This window comes from Ceratocystis lukuohia (genome assembly GCF_044167205.1).
Source record: "Ceratocystis lukuohia strain C4212 chromosome Unknown Supercontig2_pilon, whole genome shotgun sequence".
In the NCBI taxonomy this organism is placed as follows: domain Eukaryota; kingdom Fungi; phylum Ascomycota; class Sordariomycetes; order Microascales; family Ceratocystidaceae; genus Ceratocystis; species Ceratocystis lukuohia.
In genome coordinates this window covers 1,859,320-1,870,451 of record NW_027263521.1, presented here as the reverse complement: position 1 = coordinate 1,870,451, position 11,132 = coordinate 1,859,320, and the positions used below count along the sequence as shown (strand labels likewise).

At 47.3% G+C, this 11,132-nt stretch overlaps 1 protein-coding gene across 1 annotated transcript; it reads right to left on the bottom strand.

The window, feature by feature from the left end:
• Positions 1 to 10,583: 10,583 nt before the first annotated feature.
• On the bottom strand, positions 10,584 to 10,838 carry HOO65_020464 (F5/8 type C domain protein; the record flags this gene model as incomplete). Its single annotated transcript, XM_071000073.1, has 1 exon — positions 10,584 to 10,838. One exon carries the CDS (start codon positions 10,836 to 10,838, stop codon positions 10,584 to 10,586), a length of 255 nt encoding a protein of 84 aa, XP_070861102.1.
• Between the last annotated feature and the right edge of the window lie 294 nt (positions 10,839 to 11,132).

Sequence of the window (11,132 nt, the reverse complement as noted above, 5' to 3'; positions counted from 1 at the left end):
AGAAGAAGAAGGAGAAGAAGAGGAGGAAAAAAGAAAGAAGATGAAGGGAAGCTGGATTAGGTCTATGAGAATGAGATATCAGTAAAACCCGCAATGAGCTGGCAGTTCTAGCGAGGTAAAATGGGGTATAAAGGCTGGATAAAATGTACGCTGGTTGGTCCAGAGACTAGGCCTCCATTGAAGTTAGTTAAAAGGGCTGGTGTGGTTAGGCGTATGCTACAAGGACTGGCCGACTGTTGCGTTTCGTTAAGTTGCTGCTGTTTCTGCTGCTGCTGCTGCTGCTGCTGCTGCTTATTGGGGTGTTAAAGGTTGAATTGAGTGTAGTGAACGAAATACTTGATTTGATCCCTACCCAATCCGAGTCCACGGTAGGTGGGGATGGTTAACCGATGTATTGTTATGAATGGATTCAATAAGGCTAAGAGCCACTCCTTATGGTACCTTCGGGGAGCACAGGCGGTAGGCTCATCAATGACAGACCGGAGGTGGTATATGTCTCACGAGCCTGTCTGGGAGATGCTTAGATGTTCAGTGCAGGGGTGCAATTCAAGAGGAATAAGAAGTGTGAGGGTAGTAGAGTATGCATGATATCGATAAGCATCAGCGAGGGGAGGGTTGGTTATCAAGCAGGGCGGCAGCACGGTCCATAGGGTGCATAAAGACTGGGAGTATGTATGTGTTGGTAGCAGTAGGTGGTGTTACTGTCACCATAAAGTTACTACTTACGAACAGTAGTGTGTACTTATGTACTACTGGCCGCATGTCCTGCATAGGTAGTATTTCATATTGCTGCTAGTAGTAGCATGATGAGTGGAGGGGAAAGAGGGGAGGAGGTAGAGGGCAGGATAAATAGAGAGAGAAGAGGTAGGTGTGGAGTTAGGTTATTTGCCCGCCCACGTTAACTTGTTCGACAAAGAAACGGGGTTGAGAAGTGGGAATTTAAAAAGACAGGTCTGGAACAAGGAGTTTGCAGAAGCCAAGCGAATGAACCGGTCCTTGCGGCAAGAATTTAACTCACAAGAAAACATGTGTACGCCTCCAATACTACTTGATAGTGATGGTGATATGATTGATGGCACCGTTTTAGTTGTATGATGTTATATCAAAGCCTCCCACTCGAGGGGCAAAGGGGATATCAATGACCGGGATAGGAAAACAGGCCGAGCAGAGCAGACAAACACAGGAGATCAGCGCATGAAGAGCCAAAACTCTAGACTAAGCCAGCAACTTGTTTAGGAGGCCAATGAAGTACTAGTGAATGTTGGTAATTGATTGTACAAGTTCATGCTGTAGTTTCAAGTCTAGAGAGAGAGAGAAAAAAAAAAAAGAAGGTTGGTTGAGGAGGCATAACTTTCTGCGAGCCTCATCCATGCCTTGAAAAGTTCTCTGGGACGCCGACTAAGATTCACAAAAGTAACAGGTTCACCGCCTTTGCAGTATACTATATAGAAAGCCAGGTTCTAATGAATTGCACTGCCCAAGACTAATCTCCCGGATCACCATGAAATCGAGACATGGCATAAACCGAAAGGGATTTTGCTGTGCAAGATCAAAATATCTGCGTGCGTACTCGAAGCCCGACTTCTATAGCATATGTCTAAGTAGGAGAGATCTTCATCGCAGCCTGTCTGTTGATATCTTGGGGATATTTGGGGGGGGGGGGGAGGGGAGGGGAGGGGGAGAAGGAGCGGTAAAGGGGCCAGGACTTCAGGTTGTCCACAGCACAGGGCATACACAGCAACACTATTGCTTTGCGTGGTAAGAGCTAATAATGTAGGTAGCAAGCGAAGCAACGGGTAAACAAGCAAACAAGAAAACGAGGCAAGTGGGCTTTTGTCATGTACTATGTTATTAGAAGGAAATGGAGGGGATGCCATGACATACCTTTCGAGCGCTGTGTTGTAGTAGAGCGGTGCGACTATGTCTAAGGCCAAGCAAAGCAGTCTTTGTCGCACCTCAAACCCCACTAAAAACAAGGCAGATTCTTGAAAAAAGTAAAAGGTGGTGGAGGGAGTCGGACAGCATGGAGGCAAATGAGCCACTAGGATGTTGAAACCGAAGGCGAGGTAGAGTGGTGAAAGAGCTTATAACTAGATAATCAACCTCCAAGGGCCTGAAATGCGATTTTGCTGATTGATTTCGGAGATCAAATTGACTGGCGGTGTTGTTGTGTTGGCGTGAGTCCGTATGCGTGTGCATGTGCGGAAGATCGACTTTGTTCCTTTGTGCGTTTCCAAATCAAGACCCAAGGCTTAGTTGAAAACAAGAGTTAGGTACGACTGTTGGAGATGGTATATCGTCGTGATGTCAAGGATAGGGAAGAAATGCATGGTGAGCAGCGGGCGACAACAGCTTTGGGTCCAAATATTCAGAGGAACTGTGCAATTTCTTACAGAAAACCTCTGCCTGGTCAACTCGAGAAAAGCATTCATGCAAATTAAATATTTCTCAATTCTCGGGCCTAAAAATCAGGACTGATTGGAGAATGAACCAGCAATTCAGAGGCCCCATGTCAAGCTTGTCGGACAGAGTGCCCAGACAATGAAACAGCTTATCTGCTTAGTTACCTTTCCATGCTCCCTTGGTCTGGATTTCTCAAAGAGTGCCATAAAGGGATTTGCTCACACACAGCACAGATGGCGAAACCCGCAAGTGGGATGCAAAATCGACGAACAGCTTGAGAGTTTCTTGCAAACCAGGAGACTCGTGACCTTTAAAAGCTAGCCACACGTATGATAGTGGCCAACTGATGTGAAGGAATCAATGGAGAGGGGTCGTGACTTACAAGTGAAAAGAGGGATGTATGGGGTGACTTTTGTTGCTGTACTAGGATTGCCAAATTGCTGGTGGCAGAGGTGCTATGTATGCTTGTGTGTGTTTATGTGCATATGTATGTGTATGTATGTGTGTATGTATGTGTGTGTGTGTGTGTGTGTGTGTGTGTGTGTAGTGGTAGATAGATATGATAGGCCAAGGAAGGGCACGCATAACTGCCGGTACAGTGATTGATTGCTGGGTTGGCAGGAAAAAAAAAAGAGACAGCCCTAGACCCGGTGGGGTGAGAAGAGATGCGATGCATTGGAGCACGCCGACACTAACGGGTTCTCACCACATTCTTCGGCACTAAAAAAAAACTACACGTACACAACGGGGTCTGCTGATAACATAGGAAGCCTCCTATCTGGAACTATTCCTGAATCTGTCAAACTCCGTTGGTGTGACTACACTTTCTTTTGGTACAGAAAGCGGTTCTCCAATGGCTACTACCATAGGTCGACAAGGGTCTCGTGCCATGGCGAATGGCAAGCATCGGGGCTGAGTCTGTGCAAGATTTGAGCTGTGGAAGATGGATGGCTCGACAAAATGCCCGTTCCTCAAGGTTTCCCATGCACTAGTATAAAACAATACCCGTTATACTAGTACCTGTGGTATTGAGAATGAGCGTATGAGGCCTAAAATAGCCTTGTTCATCCTTACGATAATCTCTCAGAAGGGGGGGGGGGGGGTATGCATGTCGGGATGGAGTTATGCTGAATGGGCCTTGACGAAAGCTACTGCGCCCTTTCTATCTTCACTTGGACCAAAAGCTGGAATATTCGGCTATCGGGAAAGCAATCAGCAGCCATGAGATGAGCGTCGCGGGCTGAGTCGAGTGTGTGTATAAATGAGTAGAGGCGAGGCTACAAACTTGGGGCTCGTACTCTCACATCACGTATTCTATTGGCACATGGTACGATTCCTAGACGGTGAGGAGCACACCCGCTGATTGCCTTACTGGCCTGGATATTGCTGGGTTTCTCGTGCTATTACTAAACAGTATAAAGATGCCCCTCAAGGAAGGGGCTCGCTAAGTGGCCGCTCGCGCACAGGGAACTAGATGCTACCGATTAGCTTTTGCGAGGGCTAGATCCTTGAGCACGTACGATAAACATTGCGATAAAATGCCTTCATTTCGACGGAGGTGCTGAGAGCAGTTATTTGCAATTGAAGGCAAGACCAGAATAAAATTGACGTCACCACGATAATCGCACCGATTAGAAAAACGCCTTGAGGATCAGAAATAAACGAGGTAGATATCATCACCAAAAGTTGGGGTTCGGTATCTGCTGGGGCCAGCTGAAAAAGTCCCCTGTACAACTGCTTACAGGTTTTTAACCCGCTATCTGTCCTTACTATGCCTTCCCGTTCGAGCAAATTGTTACCAGCGCTTTGAGTCACTAGTGTTGAAGAAGTCTAAAGGAAGGTGTGTGTGTGTGTGTGTGAAAATTCTTCACCTCTTTCCTCTTGATTAAACTAAACCTTGACCGCTTCCAAGCACAGTACTTGTCAAAGCTACATCCAATCGACGCCTCGACGCCCAGGCTTGAGTTTAGACTTGTGACGAAAATTAGCCTACAACTTCTAGTATCAAGGTGGCATATAGAAGTATTAGTGCATGATTTCTCGGCCTATTTACGCCTTATCGATCATTTTGAAGATGTTAATTCGTGGTGTTTCTTTTCTTTTTTTTTCTTGAAAATCACCCGTTGTCGCTCAGCTGAAAGCTGCACGTGCACTGGGCCATGATGCGAATAAAGCATAAATACCCTCCAATTGGCCTATTTGGCTCATCTTGTCGTCATTTACCGACCTTCATGCCGAAGAAGCGGCCTATACATGTGACATCAGAAACATTTAACTTGAATAGACAGAATACACTTGGCGGCAATGAAGAATAAGGGCCAATGGAACGGAGCGCTTTTCCTGCCCGTTCCTTAATCAAAAATGTCAAGTCGCCAACTGCGTCTTGCTTGAGACTTGGTGCAGGATGTCAAGCTCGCCGTAGGGAGCTTGACTTAACCATCCATCAGTACCAACACCCTCATTCTCGATCAACCTCTAGGAACTTTCGCTTGGGCTGTCAGGTAACACAATATCCCGTCATACGTACGTATCGTGTGGACGAATACATGTCAATGCTATGCGCATTTACACAGTAATTTATCCAGTGTTGATTTAACCGAAACAACTCTGATCACGATCATACAAGCAAGGCAACTTTTGCTCAAGTAGGCTCGTTCTCCAGAAGCAAACAGCTAGCTTTTCAAAGCAGTCTTTTTCACCTCCATCGCTTATTTAATTTTGCCTATTTGTCCTTAAACTAAACAGAACTCCTTAGATGGACAGCACTTGTGCATGGTAGCTATTAACCCTAACAACACTATAGATCAATATCTTTCGGCTAACCCTATTTGTGTAATCGATGAACGACGTTGAAAGAGGGGACACTTTGCGTTGACTTAGGGCCCGATTTCGCGTGTTAAAAAGAACCATCCTCCGGACGAAACGACAGGACGGAGCTCAAGAGGCTTATTGTCGCAGGCAGGGCATCTGATTGGATAGCCACAAGTAAGCTGCGCAGTGTTCCTGGGGGAGGGGGGCAGCAAACCAAGCCCCATCTAAGATCGCGGAATGTTTTGGCTCGCTAGACTGATTACTAGCCTCCTTCAAGCCTACCATGTCCTCATGGATGCTGGTGGGACTTGGCTTGAGCTGCCGTGGGGCTACAGGATAGCATCTCTCCTTCGTGTTTAGGATTGGACCTGGCCGGTACTCGGGCCGGGTTGCTTATTCTAGCTTGGACAGACTAAATACGCCTCAAGACGGTGAATCCTAGAGCAGACTGTTTTTCTTGGCCATTGAAAGTACCTAGTAATTTCTTCGGAGGGAATGTCATTCCTAAAAGAGGCAACTGTTGACACATGTGTACCAGATAGTTAGGAAGCCTTCCTGGCGGCAGCAAGGATAGAAGGCTTCAGACGCTTCGCCCACTGGTAAATGCTAGAATACTAGCGTATCTTGTAGGCCCTGCAAATTTCAATCAGCTACGATACATAAGGGCAAGCCATGTTCGTCATGAGTACTATCTATCTATCGTTCGTCGGTCTACGGCTAATCAGAAGCCATGAAGTTCTTAGAAGCCCGCCGGCCATCAGTGCCCGCCCTCATCTATCGTCAGCATAGTTGCATATGGGAGCCCGAAAAGTCTTCCTCGCACACTGAACCGAAACATCGAGACCCGCACCAACCAGACTTTGCATGATAGGCAATCTCTCTATCCATTCAGGCTAAGCAGTGGCAACATACCGAAGTGATATGGGGCAACGCAGTGTTTAGTTTTGGAAGCATGTGTGTCATGCTGGATATTAGACAAGAGGGACGGTGTAGGCATTCTTTTTTCTCTTTGTCCCAAGTCAAAACAAAAAGTCACAGAGATTAGGAAATTGGGGCAAGGAGACGCTTTACTGCTTGGCGATTCAATAAGGGTGAATCATCGTATAAGGGTTCTAGAGTACCGCTAGTACTAGTGGAGTCGCTGGGAAAGTAAGGCAGCGAAAGGTGGGTTTGGGGAGGGCGCTAGGAGTATTGGGTGAGAGGTTGGATCAAGAACCATGGGAACTTGGCTGGATGGCTAGGGGAAAGACTGTGCACAGGAAGCAGACAGAGAAGCCGTTATTTCCTGTCGCAAGCTTTGTGGAGAAAGAGGAAGCGGCACCAATCAGCATGTGCACGCCCCCAAGCAGGCTTCACTCGACTTGGCCAACTTAACTGCAAGGCAGTGATAAGTTATATGAACAGCGGGATGGGAACAGCAGGCATGTAGGGGCGTCTATGAGCAGATGCGATTGTAGTGGATTTGCAGCGTGAACCAAACTGGTAGTGAAGGTGTATGTAGTAGAGCGGGGGGTTGTGCAGTGAGGCGAGAGGGTACGGTAAAGGTGATGTGCAAAGGGGGGAGATCTCAGACACGCAGTATTTTCGATTGGAAGGTAGCAGCAGTAGAATTGTGTTGATCAGGCAGCAGACAGGTTACCTTGGAGGTGATGTGCATGAGAAACAAATTCAAGTGAGGTTTAGGAAGAGAGATGCTTACCCCCTTTTATATTGCCAAGTTGATTCATTCATCTATCTTGAAGTCAAAGGACGAACCAAGCCACTGGCCTCAGAGGAAATATGTGACAATAGGAATTTAGACAGTTAGATTAGGAAAGGGGATGAAGCACGCTACTTTGGTAGCACAGCTTCGACAGGAACACAGTTGAGCTTGACTTATTAGAGGCTTGGCTGGAGGCGCCAAGTTACCTTAGTAGTTTCTTAGAACAAACTTTACATGGCATAAGTGCGCTAGACAACCTTGGGCCCAACGATACGGATCGATGGAGGCGGCCTACTCAACACTAAGGATGATAGTGGGTGTTCTTCCGATAAGATGCTCGTGTATTGGACACAAAGACCCGTGTAGAGTGTAGATGGGTTGTTGGACACGCTGTGATGGGGATTAGGCTGTTGTCTTGTGTGTGGGAAATCAGAAGCCTAATTTTCACATGCTGCCGGAACAGCCGAAATTCGTCACAACACCGGCTGAATGCTGATGGCGGCAAGGCTTTGGAGGCGACCGCGTGGCTTGTAGTTTCCGTAGGCCTTGTGGATGAGACGGATGTTGCGACGGAAGGATGAGAATGGGTTGAGAAGCAAGGCTGAGAATCAGATGCGCTGGCTGGTTGGGTGTAGTGTGAGTTGGCGTACTCTAGGTCACAGTAACAAATGAGATTTGGTGGCTATCCTCCGTATTTAGCGGTCGAGTGAAGGCATCAATCACATGTGTTTCAAGCCTCTGTTAAAAAAATTTGATGAGTTCGGCGATAGCGGACTATATTCAGCTGTATCTGTAGACTTGTCGATGCTGGTATTCCCTGAGGCCTTGAAACCTCAGGTGGCGATAAATCCCGAGGCCGCCCACAGGAGGTGAATTTAGTTGCTGAAGTCACAAACACCGAAGCAAAACAAACCAAAAACACGGGCATGTGAAGGTCTAGAACGACGTTGTGTCTTGGAATGATTTTGTAGTCTGTTCAACTTTATTGATGCACTCAGTTCTCTCTACCCGTAGGCGCGGGGGAGAAGGAGCGTTATAAAGGCTCCTCTGCCGCTCTCTTCAGGCCACTCCCACATGTCTCCTCAAATTAAGTCTGCTTCCGCCTGGCGGCCCTGCTCAAATGCTGCAAGGCCCAACTGGGTGCACAGGTGACGCAGGGCCTAATGGCTCTGTTCAGAGGGGTTTGCTACTGGCACCCCGACTTGGCTCTCTTGTCTGCCTTGACTCTTCTGTCACAATCTATTACCAAGTGCTAGCAGCGATGGCACAAGCGCCCAGGGGCCTTTGGGGAGGTACGTACCCTCTTTCAAAATAGTAGTCGCAGGCGATGTGCAGCATACACCGTTGTTACAGCTCAACATTCTCTCTGTCACTCCTCTCCCTAAAGCCCTGGCCATCACTGGAACTTGCTCAAGGCAATTTAGGTAGGCTTCTAGAAGTGCCGAGATGAGGTTCTACCGAGACCAAGTTGGTGCTGCTGGTTGATGAAGGAGGGCAATACCCACCCAGGACTCTTCCTCCCATGCCCATGCTTGACCCTGATTCACAACAGGAGGCACGTTGGTCCTTATTCAGGACATCCAACAAGACGGTTCCCTCATAAGAACGAAAAGGAGCTCTAAATGCAACATAGAGAATGGTAACATGCATTGTACACATTCTTCAGCTGCACTCTCCCACAACTGTATGATACTCTATGATGCGATAGGGGCTGAGTCGGAGAAAGCGTTACTGTCCTCATCTCGGCTTCCGGGGTGCTGCAGACAGGGTATTCCTAGGCACTGCATCTGCACAGACAACTCTGCACCGTCTACAAACTTCTCGAGAAATGACAGACTACCGAGAGAAAGTCAGTGCAGCAGAACGGGTGAGTAAGTGGACATGTGGGAAACAATGAAGCCTGGGTTAAGCCCGCCTGGTGTTGGATGTAAGGTGTGACACCGTCGGCGCCAGAAATTGCTGTTGAAAAGCCAATTGGCCCATTGTATTAAAATAAGGCTGTAGCTAAGGGCTTATCTGTGAGCGGCGGGCGATCAAAAGGCGAAGAGTATTGACCTGAGAAGGACTTTTTTTTTTTTTTTTTTCTTTTTTTTCTACAAGGCCTGCCTGCTTTGATGGACGGCTGCCTCACTACTAACGAAGCACTTAATCAAATAGAGGCCCAAAATGTCCAAAATGTATGGTGCTTATGTAATACGAACACGCTAATACAGGAACTTGTAGCCATAAGCGGAACGAAGGAGGCAAAACAGGTTTTCTGACAATTGGAGGCCGTGGAAATCGGACATGTCCGCTGAGTGCCGTTCCTATCCTATTATTTGGCAGATGGTGCTGCTTACTTAGCTGGCTATTGGTGCGGGGGTTTGAAAAAACTCGGGCTTGAGAAGAACGTACGTACGTACGTATGCATGTATGTATGTATGTATGTATTATTTAGCGTCTACCTACCGGTTTCCCACGGTAATACGACGGAAAAAGAATGGGCTTGAGAAGAGTTTTCTCTGGTGTCAAAAATACGTGCAAAAAAAAAAAAAGGATTTTCCCACAAAGTAATCACGAGATACTCAAAAAGTAGACGACCAAGCAGGGACTCGAACCCTGAGCCTTTGCCAAGCTGGAGATTCAACCGGAAGACAACGCGCTACCATTGCGCCACTCAGCCTAATTGTTATTGACGAATAAACCGGGCTTTATCTGTATATATAAATATTTCGGGAATTCGGTCTAATCTCCGCCTAGCTCAAGCGCAGGTCTTTGGGGGGAAGGGGGGGCCGTTTCTGTCTAGCAGCATCTGGCGTGGTTATCTTAGATCTTGGTCGTGTCCAGATATTGAATACTACTTAGCATCCATACGTGTGTGGCGGTCGAATCAAACCAAGTTGCATGTGTGTTGTCAAGATAGAACGTACAAGGCAAGGGTGAATTTGTCATGCTTTACTAGGGTGTTGTTAGTGCCCTGCAATCAAATGCTGGCATTTCGTTTACAATAGCGGTGTTCTCGGGCCGGCTCCAGCTTTGTGATGCTTGCTTGGATTTTCCCTATTGATTCCCTATTAATCATATGTCTAACTTTATTGTCTTCAGGGCCATGAGTAGATTCTATACGTTGAATCCAGAGAGGAATGCTACTCCAACAATCAAAAGGCCCGTCCCATGGAGGCAGAGCAAGCGAGTTTCCAGCGCTTTCAGGCGTAACGCCTGTTAAAGCGCCACCCAGATACTCAGATTCCATGTCAACAAGCTGGCCATTCCTGCAGAGAAAATCCGTGTTTGGCTCCACGTCGCTGTTCTGAGAGCAAAAGCTGCCAAAGCGCGACTAGCGCTCAATACTGCTATTTCCATCAAGTCAAGCCAAGGTTTCGTTAGAGCATCTTTCGTTGAAGAAACCGGGTGTTTGCTAGCTGCCATGCGTAAGCAAGCTTGGCCACTCAGGTTTGGTATTAGGCCATCTGTTTGATTGGTCAGTAGGGCGCTATGCTGCAGGAACAGACTACCAAGTGTCTCAGAAATAGGGACGTGGCATACTACATGAGTTTCTCGTTAACATGGCTTGCAGAACAGAAATGTTGTCATACCAATGTACTGGGAGAAAACCGAAGGTACAATTGCTGGTGTGGTGCGTATGGTTGCCGATGAAATGCAGGAACTTCTATAGGAACTGCTGAGTTCAGGTGAGACTATAGTACTGACTAGCGTAGGCAGGAAGCCCAACCTTGACACCAAGCTCACGCATGGGAGTCTTTCTGGTAGTCCAACCGCGGGCGCCGACACGAGTGCTGATGCTACTGCCACCGTTATCGATGCGACCGGGCTCAGTGTAGCTGAGGACATGGGTAATGTTGATGCCACGATTATCAATGAGACTGTTAACAGCGTGGTAGAGAGATTCGGATTCCATGTTCGAGGCGTCAAGGCCCCACATCATGGGAACAAACTCAAACTTGGGGTTGGACTGGTAGTTAAAGTATCACGTTAGCTCAGAGTTGTCCTGAACCCATATTTGATTGTCTTGAGGAGAGATTGAGTTGGGGGCAAAAGCAAGACCACGTTTAGAAGAGGTATCTACTGCAGCTACGGAGAGAACGAGCAAGTTGTACATAACTGCACCGCGAGTTACAAACTAGATATAGCAAGGCAAGCACGTAATAGACCTTACGTGGTGCTATATAGATATGCAAACTAAAACGAAGGAAATATAGCCCTCTATCATGATGTT